The 20,654-nt window shown below is 38.8% G+C and overlaps 1 protein-coding gene across 3 annotated transcripts in view; it reads left to right on the plus strand.

Moving 5' to 3' along the window:
* The window catches only part of EGF (epidermal growth factor), a 98,146-nt gene that overhangs the window by 11,656 nt on the left and 65,836 nt on the right, over positions 1–20,654 (plus strand). For all 3 annotated transcript variants that reach the window (XR_013446435.1, XM_036098040.2, XM_078069074.1), the window contains exons 2-5: positions 12,608–12,807; positions 15,266–15,447; positions 16,026–16,253; positions 17,187–17,389. Coding sequence is in view for 2 of the 3 variants with exons in the window: in XM_036098040.2 (XP_035953933.2) it covers positions 12,608–12,807; positions 15,266–15,447; positions 16,026–16,253; positions 17,187–17,389 (813 nt within the window). In the remaining variant the exon portion in view is untranslated. The remainder of the gene's footprint in view (positions 1–12,607; positions 12,808–15,265; positions 15,448–16,025; positions 16,254–17,186; positions 17,390–20,654) is intronic.

Here is a 20,654-nt window from a genome sequence, read left to right on the forward strand (position 1 = left end):
GTCTCCTGTTACTGATGAGAAGTTGAGATCCAGAGAGGTGAAGTAACTCATTGGGATCCTGTAATACTTTGAACTCAGGACTCTGGACTCATAAAATCTACCATGTACATGCCACCTCCTGTGACTGATGTTTGAAAGCCCACCAATGTAATGATTAGTTCTTCCTATCAAAAAGTATTAATAATATTAAGTTGGTTTAGGTTAAGTCTCTTAAATTATCTAGTGGTTTATCTTTAAATCACCTTGAAAGAAGGACTAAGATTTCCTTTTATATAAATTATACCAGCAAATTAATTCAAATCAATTAAACAAATATTTATTCAATATTAGTTATGTGTTTGGATGGACAGTGGTGACATCACTGATCCAAATGCCCAGGATCTCCTGGGGGGACAGTGGGGTTCCCAGCTCAGAGAGCCAGGTGTGGAGTGGGCTGCAGTTTACCTGATGACTTATAGACCATATTAGTTGGATTTACCAAAACTAATTTTGACAAAATCCAACAAGTGGCTTAAAAACCTTCCTGCAAAGGAACTAAAGATTGCAGACAATGCTACTAATTCAAACTCAAGAGAATAATGATGGAAGGACAGAAGGACCCTTCTCTCTTTCCTAGAATAAGCTCTTTCTTGGTTTCATAAGAGACAAAAACAATGTAAGTCTCTTTAGACTTGACAAAAAATAAGAAATAAAAGAGAAAAATTAACAAGACAGCCTGAAAAGTGGATTTATGTTTATTAATGTTAGCGATGAACCACACAACAAGTGTAAAATTTGCCTTGAAATGTTAGCTAATGGTAATATGAAGCCTTCAGGACAAGCATGATATTTTTAAATGAGTATCCAGCAATGTGAAACGACTTTTTCTGATTTTTACAGTTGTGTTCAAAGTTTGGGTATATAAGACTATAGTTACTAAGCTTAATGATAAAAAGTTAGAAGTCTCTTGAGATTTCTGACATTACAGCAAAATAGACAAGCCTCTTACTATTAGTGAAATACGTATTTCCCCTGCTTCCTGCTGTGGTAGAACACAGCTAAAATAATACATGGAAAACCGCATAACAACAGATTAAAATGTGTTCTTTTGTCAGCACTGTTGAAAACTTCACAGAAAGCATTACTGAAATTTTGAAGAAAAAGTATTATAAAAATTACACAGTTGAGTAAAAGTAAAGGTGTTTCTAATATATCTTGGCTTATGGTATTTTCCAGAAAGTAATAGTCAACGCTTAAATGACTACTCCATCTCCATTTAAAGATGACGAAACTGTGGGGCGCCTGGGTGGCTCAGTTGGTTAAGCGACTGCCTTCGGCTCAGGTCATGATCCTGGAGTCCCAGGATCGAGTCCCACATCGGGCTCCCTGCTCAGCATGAAGTCTGCTTCTCCCTCTGACCCTCCTCCCTCTCATGCTCTCTGTCTCTCAGTCTCTCTCTCGCAAATAAATAAAATCTTAAAAAAAAAAAGATGACAAAACTGATACACAGAGAGGTTAGGTAATGAGCTAAAGGTCGCACAGCTAATAAGTAATAAGTAGTGGAGCCAGGAAATACTCAACAGTGATCTGAGCCACTCTTTGTGCATTTGTCTTTGTTTCAACAATGAAATGCACAAAGAACTAACATTTCTCTGTTTCAACAATGAAATGCACAAAGAACAGATACTTTTTCATTAACCAATAAAGGAAAAATGCATCAGAGAAGAAATTTTCTCCATAGTCAATGACTTCTTTATATATTGACAAATGTATTATGAAAAACAAGTAGCATAAGTGTACCAGCGACAATGGAACCACTGCATTTACTGGCACATCAGCAAAAAAGATTCTTAGGTAAGATCATGGCAGGCCCTATAGGACAGTCCTTGGCAGTCTCCCAGGGCAGCAGTATTGTCAAGAAATTTAAACTGGAATTGCACAAAGTGCTATGCGACACCACTGATTGTCTTTACTCCTCTAAAACAAGACTAAACTGGGTTCTTTGTGATACTTTGTATTGGATGGGGAGTAACTATGAAACTATTCTTCCCACAGGCTTGCCATAGAGCATCCTGAAGCAAAGCACTTAAGAGGCAGTGTTACATAGTTTTCTTTTTAAAAAAAGGATAAGTTTCAATGTTGTTGTTTTTTTACCTTTTCTGTGATTACAAATAGATGTTACTAGTATGCTACTCAAAAAAATAAAACGATAGAAATTTATCCCTTCAAATTGAAGGTGACGTTCTAACAATGAGGAAGTGACTGCTGATTATAAGAAACTTGTGTATGAAAGAGCAGTTTGAAAACAGGTGTTTGGAAAAATCTCCATTGTTATGTGATTAGGTACCTAATGTCAATATGCCACCTATTAAAAATTCTTATGTCTGCACTCAAAAAAACAAAACAAAACAAAACAAAACAACAAACCTTGTAAACACATTTCTTGGAACTTTAAAAAACTTCTAAATATTTTTGTTCCTTTTAATTGCTAAAAATATAAAATATGACACTTTCTGGTTAGTTTGCACTTACTGGTTGAAATCTAGGAAGATAGAGACTTGCTAGTCTAATTCAATAAAATTTGTGAGTGATTGATATATTTTGTGATTTTTGTGCATATAGCCAGTGAAGCATTTCTTTCATTTGACATAGATATAATTGTGAATGAAATATGGGTGGTTTTTTTTGTCTAGGACAGCTATCAAAGTATCAAAACATTGAACTTTAAGCCAATTTTTAAAATTCTTATGTTACATTCAATCTTTTTAGTAAATGCAAACTAACCAGAAGGTATTGCATAGTCTCAATTTTTCACATGCAGAGGGACTTTTGGGGCTGTGGGATATCCCCAGCTGGAAATGCTCAGCAGAGAGTAGGAAATATAGTAGAAAAATAGTGATTTCTGAGTCTTATCACGTGTGTATTTGTGTGTATGTGTGAACATCTGGAAAAATTTTTCTAATGCTTTAATGCTGGTGAGTGTATTTTAGTCTGGTAGCAGCAGTCTTTAAATAAAATTGAGCATAATTTACAGTGACAAGATGAGAGATACTTAAACATGCTTATTTGAGATGAGGGATTACCTACAGCACAGGAACCTTATAACAGGATTCACTGTCCTACAAAACTGCATTTTTATGAGTTTTTAAAAAGTTATACTGAGCTGTGGTATTAACCAGGAGATGGATACATAAATTAATGGAATGGACTAGAAAGTCCAGAAATGGACTTGAGCTAATATGGTCATTTGATCTTTGACAAAGGTGCAAAAGCAATTCAACGGAGAAAGGATAGTCTTTTCAACAAATGATGGTGGATCAGTTAGGTATCTATGAGCAAAATAATGAGCCTCAACCTAAACCACATACCTTATGCAAAGATTAACTCAAAATGGATCATAGTTCTAAATTTAAGATGTAAAACTATAAAAATTTTAGAAAAAAGCAAAGGAGAAATTTTTGTCTTGGGGTTAACAGTTCTTAGAAATGACACCAAAAGCGTGATCAACAAAAGAGAAAAAAAGTTGATAAATTATACCTCACCAAAATAAAAACTTCTGCTCTGCCAAAGGCAACCTCAAGAGGATGAAAAGACCTGCTACCTGCTGAAGGAAACGTCTGCAAATCACGTATCTGACAAAGCACTTGTATCCAAAGTATATTTTTAAAAAATCTTTCACATGCGACAATAAGAAAATAAATAACATAGTTAAAAATGGGCAAAGAATTTTTTAAAATTTTATTTTATTATGTTAGTCACCATACATGACATCATTTGTTTTTAATGTAATGTTCCATGATTCATTGCGTATAACACCCAGTGCTCCATGCAGTACGTGCCCTCCTTAATACCCATCACCAGGCTAACCCATCCCCCTCCCCCCTCCCCTCTAAAACCCTCAGTTTGTTTCTCAGAGTACATAGTCTCTCATGGTTCGTCTCCCCGTCCGATTTCCCCCCTTCATTTTTCCCTTCCTACTATCTTCTTCTTTTTCTTCTTCTTCTTCTTTTTTTGACATATAATGTATTATTTGTTTCAGAGGTACAGGTCTGTGATTCATCAGTCTTACACAATACACAGTGCTCACCATAGCACACACCCTCCCAATGTCCATTATCCAGCCTCCCCATCCCTCCCACCCCCCACCACTCCAGCAACCCTCAGTTTGTTTCCTGAGATTAAGAGTCTCTTATGCTTTATCTCCCTCTCTGATTTCATCTTGTTTCATTTTTTCCTCCCTTTCCCTATGGTCCTCTGTCTTGTTTCTCAAATTCCTCCTATCAGTGAGATCATATGATACTTGTCTTTCTCTGATTGACTTATTTAGCTTAGCATAATACCCTCTAGTTCCATCCACATCGTCGCAAATGGCAAGATTTTTTTTGATGGCTGCATAATATTCCATTGTATATATATACTACATCTTCTTTATCCATCTGTTGATGGACATCTTGGCTCTTTCCATAGTTTGGTTATTGTGGATGTTGCTGCTATAAACATCGGGGTGCATGTACCCCTTCGGATCACTGCATTTGTATCTTAGGGGTAAATACCCAGTAGTGCAATTGCTGGGTTGTAGGGTAGCTCTATTTTTAACTTTTTGAGGAACCTCCATCCTGTTTTCCAGAGTGGCTGCACCAGCTTGCATTCAAAAATGGGCAAAGGATTTAAGCAGATATTTCACCAAAGAGAATATAAGTATGCTAATTAAGTTCATGTAAAGATGCTCAACATTATTAATTGCTATAGACTGAATGTGGCCTATGTTTATGTTTTAATTTCTGGAACTTGTGAATGTTACCTTATATGGCAAAAGGGACTCTGCAAATGTGATTCTGAGATGGGGTGGATATCCTGGACTATTTAGGTGGGTCCTAAATATAGTCATCAGGGTCCTTATAAGAGGGAGGCAAGAACATGAAAGGAGGAAGGAGGCAGTGGAAGTGGAGAGATATTTGAAGAGTCTGCACCACTGGCCTTAAACATGGTGAAGGAGTACATTAGATATAGGGAATACATGTATATGGGATGCAATATATTATAAAATTAGAGATGCAGTTATCCAGGTGATGTAATTGTAGGAATCCATTTAAAGGGACCCACTTTTTAAACTCTTTTTAAATTATTATTATATAAGTTTCAGGTGTATAGCTTTATAATTTGACATCTGTATACAATGAAAAGTGATCACCACCACAAGTCTAGTTACCATCCGTCACACATGGTTGACCCCCTTCCCCTCTAGTAATCACTAGTCTGTTCTCTGTGTTTATAAGTTTGTTTTATTTTATCCATCCTTCCCTCCTCCCTCCTTCCCTCTTTCCCTCCCTCCCTCCTTCCTCTCTCTCTCTTTCTCCCTTCCTTCTTTCCTTCCTTCCTTCCTTTCAGATTCCACATAGGAGTAAGATCATATTGTGTTTGCCTTTCTCTGTCTGACTTTTTTGCTTAGCACAATACCCTCTAGGTCCATCTATGCTGTCACAAATGGCAAGACTTTACTTTTTGTGGCTGAGTAATATTCCGTTCTGTATATCTATGTACCATATCTTTATTCATTCATATATTGATGGACACTCCATTTGTTTTCTTGTATTGGCTAGTGTAAATAATGCTACAGTGAACATAGGGGTGTATATATCTTTTGAACTAGTGTTTTTATATTATTTAGATAAATATCCAGAAATGGAATAGCTGGTTCATATAGTAGTTCTAATCTAAATTTTTTGAGGAATCTGCATACTGGTTTTTGTAGTGACTGCACCAATTTACAATCCCAACAGTGTATGAAGTTTCCCTTTTCTTCATATCCTCACCAACACTTGTTACACTTGTTATTCCTTGTCTTTTTGATAATAGCTATTCTGACAGGTGTGAGGGGTTATCTCATGGTTTCGATTTGCATTTCCCTAGTACAATTAGTGATGTTGAGCATATTTTCATGTGTCTGTTGGCCATCTCCTTTGGAGAAATGTCGACTCAGATTCTCTCCCCACTTTTAAATAGGGTTGGATTTTTGTTGTTGAGTTGTAGGAGTTTTCTATTATTTTGCGTATTTACATCTTATCAGACACATGGTTTGCAAATATCTTCTCCCATTCAGTAGGTTGCCTTATCAATTGATGATGTTTTCCTGTGCTGTGCAGAAGCTTTTATTTAGGGGTGCCTGGGTGGCTCAGTCATTAAGTGCCTGCCTTCGGCTCAGGTCATGATCTCAGGGTCCTGGGATTGAGCTCTGCATCGGGATCCCTGATCCGCGGGAAGCCTTCTTCTACCTCTCCCACTCCCCCTGCTTGTGTTCCCTCTCTCGCTGTCTCTCTATCAAATAAATAAATAAAATCTTAAAAAAAAAGAAGCTTTTATTTGATATAGTCCCATTTGTTTATTTTTGCTTTTGTTACTCTTGCCTTTGGAGTCAGATCCACAAAGACAGCACTTAGACCAATGTCAAAGAGCTTACCTCTTACGTTTTCTTCTGGGAATTTCATGGTTTCAGATCTTCCATCCAAGTCTTTAATCTATTTTGAATTAATTTTTGTGTATGGTATAAATAATAGTATAGTTTCATTCTTTTGCATGTGGCTGTAGCAGTTTTCCCAACACCATTTATTAAAGAGACTGTCCTTTCTCCACTGTATGTTCTTGGCTCCTTTGTTAAAGGGACCCACTTTCTAATCAGTTCCTGGAACGTGAATGCAGAGAATCTGGCCTTAGGGTGAACATACCTAGAGTAGTGTTTCCTGAAGTGGGTTTTTTGACACAGTTGAACTATGAGACACTATCCAGGAAGAATTCCTGTTAAATTCAATTTGAGATAAACATTACAGCATGATGTTTAAAAGCTAGACTCTGTGATCAGAAAGACATGACTTTATTATTTACAAATAACATAAATCTGTTATTTATTGGCCATGTAACTATGGCAAGTTAACTGCTCTAAACTTCAGTTTCTTCTTCTGTACAATGAAAATGCTGAGAGCCCCTACCTCCTAGTGTTACACAATTAATTGAAATAATGCATTCAATGCACTAGTGATAACACCCAAGATGTTGGCTATTACTTTTCTGGTGATATTTATCACCTACCTTCTTGGAGCATCAAAAATTGTCATGGCACATTAAAGACTGAGAAGTCCTATTGAAAAAAAAAAAACAATTTTGCAGAACCTTCTAGTCTCAGTTAGTATCCTGAGAACCTGGGAGTAGACCTCTTAAGCCTGACAATGAGAATTGGGCTAAGGATTAGGTAGGAGATATTTTCTGCTTTAGATGATACATGTCTACCTCTGCTCTGGGACTAGATAGGCAAACTTCATTCACATATTCCAGAAAGCAAAATTGAACCCCAGAGCTTGTCTTATAGAATTAAGATTTAAATTCACCTCTCTGGCTCCCATTTCTGGATGTATTATTTCTGGGTCACTTGGTGTCTCTCTCACCTGCCTTGAATGTTGACACTAATGAACAAGCTGAGAATACAGATATGATTGCCCCCAAATTAAATGTGTGCCCTTTCAAGTATGGTAATTAAAAGAAAAACAGATGGAGATGGACTTTTAGAGTGAAATAAAACTTTCTGCACTTCTTAAAACCCAAGTCACCACTGAAGTCAGCCCCTTGAGAGGTAGACTTTTATTAGGGGTTTATGGAAGGAGCAGTGAAAGGAGGTGTCAGGCTTTCTTCCATCAGGTCTGTCAGTTTGTTTATTTTTATTTTATTGTTTTTTAAAGATTTTATTTATTAGAGGGAGAGAGCGCATAAGCAGGGGGAGTGGCAGAGGGAGTGGGAGAAGCAGGCTCCCCTCTGAGCAGGGAGCCCGATGTGGGACTTGATCCCGGGACCCTGGGATCATGACCTGAGCTGAAGGCAGACACTTAACCGACTGAGCCACCCAGGTGCCCCAGTTCTGTCAGTTTAAATATATATTCTTTTTCCATGGTGTTGTTGAATCCTGAAGGTCCAGAGCTCCCTTTTCACTGTCTGTCCTGTGAAACTTCAGTCTGTCTCCAGATTTAGAGCAGGAAACCAGTGGTGGGGAGAGCAGGGTGCCATGCTGGCCCGAGAGAAGACGAGGATTTTCTGTTAATCTGGTTGCAGGACCATTTCTGTGTTCTGTAGTTCCTGTGAGTCTTTGCCCCCAGGTAGCTGAAGACCTTTGCTTTCTCTTCTCTCTGACCTCTGTGAGGCCACTCCCACCAGTTCAGAGCCGATGTAGAGGTGCCTCTTGTGAAATACTCTGTTTCTGCTGCCCGCTTCAATCAAAACCTGCTTGTCCTAACTGACCTCTGAACCAGTTCTTGGAGTCACTAATAAAAGTCTTCAGCGGGCTCCAAACATCCTGGCCTCCTTTCTTATTTCTGCAGATCCCCTGCTAATCCCCCAGGTTGGGAAGTCAGAGGTTCCGATTGATTTCTGTGACCTGTTTGCTGGCTTTGGGTTTGTATTCCTTAGAAATGATGTTTGATTTTCTATGCACTTCCCTCTTGCTGAATGGCACCCAAAATGAACGGCATAGGTTTTGACACAGGAAAGTTTAGCTGTTCAAATATGCACACCCTGCTGACATTCAAATCCATGGATTGTACCACACACTGATATGTGCAGAGTCTCTGACAAGTCTGAAAACCCTAACTGATTATCATTTCCAGTGGTAGTACAGAATGACTATTCCATCAAGCCTAATTCTCAAAGTCTTTCATTTTTAAAAAAATCGTATTACATTTCAGGTCTACAAATAATTACCCAGGCCCTGATTTATACAAAATGATGCCCTCAGTGTAGAAAAAGGAATGAACAGTGGAAGTGGAATTAAAATCAGTTACATGGGGACGTCTGGGGGGCTCAGTCGGTTGGGTGTCTGCCTTCGGCTCAGGTGATGATACCAGAGTTCTGGAATCGACCCCCCACATCGGGCTCCCTGCTCAGCAGGGAGCCTGCTTCTCCCTCTGCCTCTGCCCCTCCACCCCCCACCGCCCCTCCACTTGCGCTCTCTCTCGCTCACTCTCCCTCTCAAATAAATAAATAAACAAATAAATAAAATCTTTAAAAAGATTTTAAAAAATCAGTTACATGGGGACGTCTGGGTGGCTCAGTTGGTTAAGCGACTGCCTTCGACTCAGGTCATGATCCTGGAGTCCCAGGATCAAGTCCCGTATCGGGCTCCCTGCTCAGCAGGGATTTTGCTTCTCCCTCTGACCCTCCTCCTTCTCATGCTCTCTCTTTATCATTCTCTCTCTCTCAATAAATAAATAAAAATCTTTAAAAAAAAATCAGTTACATAAGTAAAATGAACATAGTAACGTCTTGACACATGACAACTCAGACCAAGGCAGGGAAAAGGGCAATCAATATTTGACTGCTAATTCCAACTCTGCCACCAACCAGGGGTGGGTCTTTGGGAAACATCACTGAATTTCCTCATCTGAACTAGATCTATGATTTCCAGTTCACCCAGTGTAAGAATCATCTGGAGTGTCTATTCAAAAAACAGATTGCTAGCCCTTGGCCTACCCCTACTGAACTGGAATCTCAAAGGAAGGGATCTGCAAAAGACACACATACTCACAGCACCCCATGTGATTCTTTTGAACAACAATTTTGGGGAACAATGAATTAGGTAATATTTAGGGTCCTTTTCAGTTCCAAGAGGCTATGATAAACCCTGGGTGTCATGATTCACCAGTGAATGGGAAAAATCAGAAGAGAAATTTCATTAGTTAATTCACACTTAGTAATTTAATAAATATTTTCAATTTATTTTTTGAAAAATTACTGAAGTTAACGTTATGGTTCATGTTTTATGGATCTAGGTATTCTTTAGATTTCTCTTTTCTCTTTGATTTATTCGTTGTAATATCTGGCCTGTCTAGTTCATGGTGTTATGTTAAGCATAAATGAGATCAGGATGTGAAAGTTTGTTGCTATCATTATTATTATTATTGCTATTAGTAAAATAACTACTGTAGGATTGACCCTGCTTTTATGAATTTGATGTATCTTCTGGTGTCTTCAGCTTTGTTCCTATGGCTAAAGCCAGACAAATGAGCAAAACACATTTATTTATTTATTCAAAAATTTTGAGTACCTATTATGTACAAAGCATTATGCTATATTCTGTCTAAAATGTTTAGAGTGCCTTTTCTTTCTCCCTTTTTTTTTAAAAAAAGCTGGAAACCTCCCATTTAGTAGTACTTTTATTTTTTTTTAAAGTTTTATTTAATTCTTTTGTAACCTCTACACCCGAGGTGAGGCTCAAACTCATGACCCCGAGTTCAAGATTCACATGATCTTCTGATGGAGTCAGCCAGGTGCCCCCATTTAGTACTTTTAAATGAATAAAATGTTTTATTGGTCTTATCATGTATCAGTGCACTAGAAAATTAATAATATGGGTACATTTATTCAGTTTATAGAGAATGCATGATACACATTTCAAAGAAATGACTCCTAGTGATAAATCTACAGTCCCACAGATCAGTAGCTATCAGTTTAGGGTACCTTTTGTATTCATTCCTTTCCTCTAGGACACATTGCTATGGGAGAAATGAGTTACACCAATGTTCTCATCCAGGGGTTCAAACCTGAACAGTGGCACAAACCTATGTAGTGAGACCTTGGTTCTGGGAATCAGCAATGGCAAATTATATTTGCATAGTGCTCCACAATTAATAAAATACTTTCTCATCTAAAATTTTATTTCTGGGATACCTGGGTGGCTCAGTCAGTTAAGCGTCTGCCTTTGGTTCAGGTCATGATCCCAGGGTCCTGGGATCGAGCCCCGCATCGGGCTCCCTGCTCAGCGGGGAGTCTGTTCTCCCTCCCCCTGTTCTTCCCCCTTGCTCATGCTCTCTCTCTCTCAAAATAAATGAATAAATTCTTTAAAAAAATACAATTTTATTTCTTTCCCCATTAATCCTCTAACACAGGCAGGGAGGTCCAGTGAGATGTGTAGGGAAGCTATGGCACCAGGACTAGAAACAAGGCCTCCTGGCTCTCAGTCCAATGCCCTTCCCATTTCTTCAATGATACCTCTGGTTCTACAGCGGGAGTGGCAATAGAAAATGGGCTCTCCTCCATATCTGTGCAGGGGTCTTCTATCGTGAGAAAGATATGGGAAGAGTGATTTGAGCTAATTCTCTTAGATGTGTATGCTGGCACCGATTTCAAACTCTCATGATCTTGCACTTCTTCCTTCCTCTTGTATCTATTCCAATATCCTCTAAAGTGGAGTTAATGTCTTCTGACTGTAGAACAGAATCCCTGAATAAGAGGAGGTTAATCCATCATTTCGTTTAATCCTCAGAACAATAAACACATTTACTATGTCACATTAAGGTATTAAAGGCTAATGTGAAAACAGAATAATGTAAACCTAGTGGGGAAGCAAAAATATGTTAGCATTCATGTCCAATGCCCCACTCATCCCAGAGGCTCCAGAGTTATCTAAAGGCACAGTGGAAGGAGCCTTGTCACCCTCAGGCAGAAGAGACCAAGGCAACTAACCTGGCTGTAGGAAATGAAGCTATTCTCTGGCATTCTCTTGAAGCATCAAAGGCAAGCTCTGCAGAGTCAGCCAATGATTTGTGCTGAGGTTTCCAAAGAGAGGTATTGGATTCCCAAGCAGGTGCTGACTACCTGGGAGTCTGAATGGGAAGGTGGCCATCACCTGGAACAGGAGACGATAGGGTTAGAGTTCAGGGCAAGGTCCTGCAGGAATCAAAAATCCAGGGAGGTCCACTACCCAAATCTGGCAAATAAAAATATATGGCAACTAGTTAAATTTGAATTTCAGGTAACAGTGAAATAATTTTTTAGTGTAAGCATGTCCCATGCAATATATATGCAACTCAAATTTGACTAGGCATCCTGTATTTTATGTGGCAATGCTAACAGGGACAAAACACTTCAGAGCTTTCACGGGATGGCATCTCAGTTTTCCCTGCTTCCACTTAAGACCTCTTGTTTTCGGGCGTCTGGGTGGCTCAGTCGGTTGGGTGTCTGCCTTCAGCTCTGGTCATGATCTCCGGGTCCTGGGATCGAGTCCCACATCGGGCTCCCTGCTTAGGGGGGGAGTCTGCTCCTCCCTCTACCCTTCCCCCCTGCTCATGATCTCACTGACTCTCAAATAATTAAAATCTTAAAAAAAAAAAAAAAGACCTCTTGTTTTCCCTATTTTCTTCTCTGTCATTACCCCGAGGTTCTGTTCAAAAGGAAGAAGAGGAGGTAGGTTCCATTTCCAAAATGATAATATCTGTAGTATTATTTCCAATTTGCATAATTAAAATTTACATTCATCCAGACCCTACCCACAACAGAGTATAGGAGGTGGTTTCTTTTTTAACATAAAATGGCATTTTACAGGTAAGAGTAGAAAGTGGTTTTCTTTTCAAATAGTTCTTTCTTCCTAACTTGGCAATGTTCATTTCTTACAATCAATTTGTGAAGAAGATGATTTATAAAATTAATGGTGAACATCCACAGGAACTTGTTCTTCATATAACATTCTTTATTTAAAATATAAACCAGGAATTACAAATTAAGCCTACTTGTACTGGTTGTCATGGGGAAATATTTAGTCTAAATCAGATAAAATATTGAAAATATACAGTTTGGTTTCTTTCTTCCCACTCAGGTCCTGCACCCTTCTTAATTTTCTCCCATGGAAGCAGTATCTTTAGGATTGACCTGGAAGGAACTAATCATGAGCAACTGGTGGCAGATGCTGGTGTATCAGTGATCATGGATTTTCATTACAATAAAGGAAGAATTTATTGGGTAGATCTAGAAAGACAACTTTTGCAAAGAGTTTTTCTGAATGGGACAAGGCAAGAGGTAAAGTACATCCCTGAAGTATTTAAGAGATTTTTGTATAGGCTGACAAACATGGTATCATTAATTAGTAATGTACAGATGAACGAAAATTACATTCCAATTCAAATGTTTCAGGCATTTGTAGATATTTGTTTAATTTGCATCTGTGGCATGTTACTGAACAAACCCACTGATATTCAGAAGACCCCAAAAGGAGTCAGGATGTCAATGGAATTTTGAAACTATACATGTTTATTAAGTCAGATCACCATTTTATGGTTAAAACAGATTACTTACATGATTATTTTTGGCTCCAGTGGTTCTCAGCTGAGGACAGTTTTGCCCCTCCAGGGATATTTGGCAAAGTCTGGAAAGATTGTTGGTTTTCACAACTGTGTTGGGAAGGAGAGAGAATGTGCCACTAGCATCTAGTGGGCAGAGGCCAGGGATGCAACTATATCCTAAAATATACAGGATGACCCCCACAACAAAGAATTATCTGACCTTAAATGTCAGTTGTGCTGAGTTTGGGAACGCTGTTTTGTCTAAAATGTCTGTCATAGGTTTTAGCACCTGATATTTAGGAAGAAAATCTTTTTTGATTCTTTTTTTCTTTAAAGATTTTATTTATTTATTTGACACAGAGAGAGAGAGACAGTGAGAGACGGAACACAAGCAGGGGGAGTGGGAGAGGGAGAAGCAGGCTTCCCGCTGAGCAGGGAGCCCGATACGGGGCTCGATCCCAGGACCCTGGGATCGTGACCTGAGCTGAAGGCAGACGCTTAACGACTGAGCCACCCGGGCGCCCTTGATTCTTCTTCTTCTTTTTTTTAAGATTTTATTTATTCATTATTCACTTGAGAGAGAGCACAAACAGAGGGGAGAGCCAGAGGGAGAAGCAGAATCCCCACTGAGCAGGGAGCCAGACGTGGGGCTCAATCCAAGGACCCTGGGATCCTGACCTGAGCCAAAAGCAGATGCCCAACCATCTGAAACACCCCAGGCACCCCACCTTTTTTGATTCTTAAGGTGTTTGCACTCTGGAAGAAAAATAATAAAGCAGGTGTCAGATATAAAGTATTTTGCTTCAAGTACATACAAAAGATCTTTAATCTTTCTCTGTAACTGGTGGAACCTTTAAATGAGTCCCAGAAGGAATGTTCTCTTGTTTCCTGAGAGATGGATTACAGAGACTCGTGACTGGAGAAACCTTAAGCATTTATTCCCAGCACAAAGTGCTCACTGTTTTGTTTGTTTTTCTTCAAACCTTTTTCCCTTCAGTTATTCTTAAAAGCTTCAATTAAGTGCTAATTTCTTTTATCGCATCTCTTCTCTGAGACTTAACTAATGTCACCTTTAACAAGGATGGCTACTCATTATTCTCCAGCCACTGGTAGAATAGTTTCAAAAATCTTGAGTCTCAAAATCTGGGAAAAAAGTTAAATACTTGTGAATTTGTGTCAAGTTATTAGGAAAGGATTGACCTGATGCCTAAAATCCACCATTGTATCCTCTTCTTTGAGTTAAAACACAGTTTACAAAAAAAAACCCAACACCCGTTAAAATACAATTCACCTGGGTGAGCTAATATATTAATATATTAGCAACTGGTTCAATGGATTGGCTAGATTACTTTGCATGAGGTATAGGAATAGTGCAAGCTGGTGAGACTAATCTCTGCCTCATCCGAGTTCAGTGATGCCCTGTCAGTGGCTAGAAATCAGCTATGCTGGGAATATTTACACCAAATGGTGGGAATATTTACAAACCAAGGAAATCTGCAACCACACAAATCAGGGCTTCTCCCTACCTCCCACCCTCCACCCCCCAAGAAGACTGACCGGTTTACCTGCACACGCTGGAATTAGGAGATAAAAGAGGTTTTTGTTTGGTCGTTTTATCATGAGAGAGCAGGAAACACTACACCCAAGAGGCATAAAGAGAAGCTCTGGTCTTTGGGCCATAGGGTCATAGTGTGAGGGCCCTGAAGACTTGTAGAAAAGATGGGGCCTGATGGAAGAGGAGGGGCCAGGAAAGTGGGGCTCTAATGAGAAATTCATTTATTTTAGAGCTCTGTGCACAAAAGTCAAGGGCATCTTGCCAGATTTTGGCAAACCTTAGAATTGGGTTCAGGAGAGAATATGGAAAATTCCATTAGCAAATGGATACACTGTCTTTAAGATAGCATGGAAATTTCACTGTTATTATAGTTGAAATCATTAATACATTATGGTTGATTGCCTAATTTCAAGAAGCATAGGATAATTTTCCATTTAAAGCCCAAAAATACTCATGTGGGAGGGTTAACATTGCTCCATCAAAACAATGGCACCATTTCTGTGACTATTTTATGATTTAAATAGTTTTATGAATGCACAAAAAAATGGCAAGTACTTAAAAGAATAGACTTTTATACATAAAGATAAAAAATGTTGATGTGAATGAAAAAATATTAATATTTTGAAATTTGATTTTACAGAGAGTATGCAACATAGAGAAAAATGTTTCAGGAATGGCAATAAATTGGATAAATGAAGAACTTATTTGGTCAAATCAACAGGAAGGAATCATTACAGTAACAGATATGAAAGGAAACAATTCCCGAGTTCTCTTAAGTGCCTTAAACTATCCTGCAAATGTAGCAATTGATCCAGTAGAAAGGTAACTGCTGTTTTCAGACATTGAAATAGATATCAAAATCTGATGGTAATTCATAGACTTACAATATTTTGAACTCAGAAGGACAAAGGTTGTCTGGATTTGAACCAAGGCAGGCTTCCTTCTACAAATGGTACTCTTGATTATCATGATTTCCTACTAGAGAAGAATAATTCCTTTTTTAAAACGATTTTTTTTAAAGATTTTATTTATTTATTTGACAGAGAGAGACACAGCGAGAGAGGGAACACAAGCAGGGGGAGTGGGAGAGGGAGAAGCAGGCTTCCCGCCGAGCAGGGAGCCCGATGCGGGGCTCTATCCCAGGACCCTGGGATCATGACCTGAGCCGAAGGCAGACGCTTAACGATTGAGCCACCCAGGTGCCCCAAGAAAAATTCCTTTTTTAACTTGAAATCACATGGAATGTCCACAGCAGGGCAATAAATATTTGTTGAATTGGAATTTCATTCAAAATAGTCCAACTCCTCCTGTGAGGACATCCAGGGACTGAAACACTGAGAGTTGGCCATTTAAGTGACTTTACCTTCAATTATGTGTCTATGTAATGTGTTTGCTCTCAGGTTTATATTTTGGTCTTCAGAGCTGGCTGGCAGCCTTCACAGAGCAGATCTCAATGGTGTGGAAGAGAAGATTCTGTTAGAGACGACAGAAAGAATAACAGCTGTGTCATTGGATGTGCTCGATAAACGGCTTTTTTGGATTCAGTACAACAGAGATGGAAGCAATTCTTATATTTGTTCCTGTAATTATGATGGCGGTTCTGTCCATTTTAACAAACATCTTACACAGTAAGTTTTGGTTTTAGTGCAAACTAAAGTAATTGCCATTTGAAGTTTGTCCAGCTGACCTAGTGGAGTGGCTTAGCACAGATTTGGAAGTCTAAAAACTTGATGAGTACATGTCCTAGATTTACCATTTATTGGGCAGGTGGCTTTGGGAAGATTACATGACTTCTCAGTTTGGTTTTTTTTAAGATTTTATTTATTTATTTGAGAGAGAGAGCACAAGTTGTGCGGGAGGAGGGCAGAGAGAGAGGGAGAAGCAGACTTCTCACTGAGCAGGGAACCTGATGTGGGGCTCGATCCCAGGACCCCGAGATCATGACCTGAGCTGAAGGCAGACACTTAACCAGCTGAGCCACCTCAATTTCCTTTAATGTGGGGATAATAGTAGTAGCTATTTCTTGGGGTTATTGTGAAATGTAAGTAAAATTAAGTAAAGACATGCAAATAAAAATAATTAACAGATTTTTGGCAACTAATAAGTTCTCACTTGTTGGTTATAAGTTATAGCTAATCTTTTGGAATTACTATGTCCTGTATTTGTGAAGCACCTATTTCATTTGATATGCTCTCTTGCCTGTGACTGACTCACCAGCTTGTGGTAAGAGGCCGAAATTAGTCAAGTGTGAAATGGATACAACCAGAATCCACTCTTAGAGTATTCCTATTTTCTTCCCTGTTTTACATTCATCACACTTAAATGCTGATTAGCAAAAGAATGGGACAATGAAGCTGAAGCTAGAAATTATATCCCATTAATTCAGATTATGAATACATAAATAAAATTTTAAACTTAGTATCTGCTTCTAAACCTAAATGAGATACAATTGAAAAGGTAGGTAATTAAAACTCAGTCAGTAAATTGAAATGAAGTGAAATGTTAATAAGCCTGGGAAGAAATGTTCTGCCATTCTTTATATATTTTCTATTGTTTTTTAGGCACAATTTGTTTGCAATGTCCCTTTTTGGTGATCGGATCTTCTATTCAATATGGAAAAAGAAGACAATTTGGATAGCTAACAAACACACCGGGAAGAATATGGTTAGAATTAACCTCGACCCATCATTTGTACCAACTGTTGGAATCAAAGTACTGCATCCACTCTTACAGCCCAAGGCAGAGAGTGATGCTTGGGCATGTGGTGAGTCATATTTGACCTTGAATGGAGTCTGGCACTTCGTCCCCACCCGTCCACCTACTCAAGCCATCCTTGGTTTCTCTTACTGCCTCAGCCCCAATTTTCAATCTACCGCCAAATCCTTTCCATTCTACCTCCTAAATACATCTCAAATATCCGCTTCTCTCCTCTACTGCTACGACCATAGTCTAACAACCAGCATTTCTTGCCTGGCCTATTGTAGTAGCCCCTCAACTAATCTTTCTGTTTTCCCCTCTTGCTTTTAAATAGTTAATCTGATCCATTAACTCCCCTGCTTAAATCCTTCAAAAGCTTTCCTTTGCATTTGGATCGAAATGTAACATTTTACCAAGCCTATCAATATATGATGAAACTGATCTAACACTCCTCCTCCTCCCCTCGCTAGAATCTGACTCAAGTCTTTCCATAGTTGCTCAAACATGCCCTCCCCTTCATGCCTTTGGGCTTTAGCAGTCACTCCTTTCTTGGCCTAGACTTGTCTTCAGTTCTGAGCTTAAGTATCATGTCCTCAGATTAGCCTTCTCTGGTCATCCAATCAAGAGGAGGTGAAGAGGCCTACCTCTCACCTCCGATTTTTTTTTCAGTACACTCTTCACTGAACTCATCCCAAGATGTAATTACATATTATTTTGCTTTCTTTTTGATATTCTCTCCCACTTGATTATAAATGCTGTGTAGACAGGGACCAATGCCTATTATTTATTTATTTGTTTGTTTATTTATTTATTACTTAAACCTCCCTCTATTCAGTGGTTACTGATGTATTTATAAATGAAGAATTTTAAATAACATTAGTTAAATGAATGGTTTGACTGAATCTAGTCACAGTCCCAAATTTCTACTTTCAAATGTAGTCTCTGAATTCTTTAGCATATACTTTTTTTTAGGTAGGCTCTTCAATATGGTTTATATACCACACAAATGATGTTGTACTAACATTTTTTATATGTAAAAGGTTAATTTCAAGCAGGCTTTGACATATATTTACTCTTACCCCAATTAGCCAGGAGAGGTTCTGAAGCAGAGATCGAATTCTTTGTTTTCTTTCTATCTGTTGGGTGCCACTAGGGTTTGGTAATAGTGTGGGAAATGGTAGGGACTGTGTGTCCCTGCCACAGTTAGTAGATGAATGTGTTTGTTCCTGCCCTAGACATAGCTCCTGAAGAGAGCTGTGGAGACTGAACAGGACAGGCACGAGATTGCTGAAGGGAGGCTGGAATCTAGGGCAACTGACATTATTATTTCTTATATCCTCAAAGAGTTAACTAATAGAAGGACTTTTTAACTGATTTCTTTAAAAACTTAGGTAGAAACCATAATTTAATTTGTGTAATGACTCTGCTTTCAATGCAAGTGATGAGGAACTTCCAAAGATAAAATAAATTCCAAGAGATGAAGTGTTTATTCAGATAAATTATTTTTTTACAAACGGATTTACTTGAATTCAGCTGTGGGTTGGAGCATAACATTAAGTAACAACCTAGTGGCAATGTTATAAGTGAGATGGTTGACCATTATCCATGCAGTAAAGGCAGCGAATCTGATATTCTGCCAGATACCTTCCATGGGAAATTTTGACTCAAGCTGTCTTCACATACGACTCATTGTCCAAGTGGTGGTGACTCACTACAAAAGTAGAACCAACCACAACTATGAATAAGTAATTATTGAGTCTCATTAGTAATAGTTATAGATATGTCCATCACCGTCTCTTACATTTCTGTGTAATCTCTTGCTTTCCAAAGTACTTCCGTGAACATTATCTTATTTGTTTGTCACGGTAACATTGTGACACAGAAAGATCAGCAATTATTGTACTTATTTCATAATTGAGAAATCTGGAGCCTAGAGAAGTAGAGTGTGTTTTCCAAGATTACACAGCTTGTTAATGAGGGATTTGGAAACAACAATCTTGGTGATGAGTCTGTCAGTTTATTATTCTTTCTACCATAAACACTTGAGCTCTTCAGAATCCTCCACTGTTACTCAGCTTTTTTGATAGGGAGGTCAAATACGATCACTGAAAGCATGAAGTTTAGAAGAGAATCTACAGTGATTCATTAAAGAGCAGCTTCAACCCATCTGGCAAATCACGGACTTCGGTTGGGAAGCCATGGCCAGCTGCAGAGCTACAGGAAGACCTGAAATGTAGAAGGCAGGTGGCACTGGACATACTGGTTCCAGTCAGTGACCAAAGAACGTGCTTCACATACACCCCAAGTGCAAAGGACTTTTGATTTCAAAAGCACTGTTACTTTAGCCATCATTAAATAGGTTTGAATTTTTTAGTGTCTGGTAGAGCAGGAACTCTTCAAGTGGGATTTAAGGACTGTGAATCTCTTGATTGTATGGGTTAGATGAAAATATGCAAGTGTCCCTCCCTACGCAGGTGGTATACAGCTGTCATCAGCTTCTCCAAGTGCCTTCACATTTAAAGACATACGACTTCTAGAGGCTGGCTAGTTCCTCCTGGATAGTGGGCTTGCAACCTCAGCTCCTCTGGAGAGGTGGATGGTGGCAGTACTTGGTTTGCAAGGCATTTAGTAGTGAGATTACTTCAATGGGGAGATGGCTGAGAAAAATCATGTAACCTGGTTGGTATTATTTTTCACATAAAATTTAAGTATTTATACACACAAGAGTCTCAATAGACTTACTTCATGCAAAATGACTAAACTATCATTTATCAAAGCATGTTCTAAAAAACACTGGTTCTGTGGGGTTTAATGGGATTATTTGGGGGCAAAAAAGTTTCAGGGTCAAATGACTTAGATAGGCCAGGTTAAAAAAAATTAAACAGGGTTTCTTTTCCCCAAGTGATTTCTTAGAACCACTCATATGGTTAAGTGCATTGTTAGTCTCTAAGGGCCATACAACCTATGGCATTTCCCTTTTAAAAAAATTTCTTTTAAAGATTTTATTTATTTATTTGAGAGAGAGAGAGAGAGTGAGAGAGAGCATGAGAGGGGAGAGGGTCAGAGGGACAAGCAGACTCCCCGCTGAGCCGGGAGCCCGACATGGGACTGGATCCTGGGACTCACAGATCGTGAGCTGAGCCGAAGGCAGTCGCCTAACCAACTGAGCCATGCAGGTGCCCCAGCATTTTCCTATTTTATTTTCTATGCAGCAGCCCACTTGACTCCCGAATCTATTATTTCTAGCTCCGACCTCTTTCTTGAGATCTAGACCAATTTAAAAAAAGAGAAAGACTGAGGCACAGTGAGAGTTAAGCTGCAGAGAAAATTGA

Source organism: Halichoerus grypus, chromosome 3 (assembly GCF_964656455.1).
Source record: "Halichoerus grypus chromosome 3, mHalGry1.hap1.1, whole genome shotgun sequence".
Lineage (NCBI taxonomy): Eukaryota > Metazoa > Chordata > Mammalia > Carnivora > Phocidae > Halichoerus > Halichoerus grypus.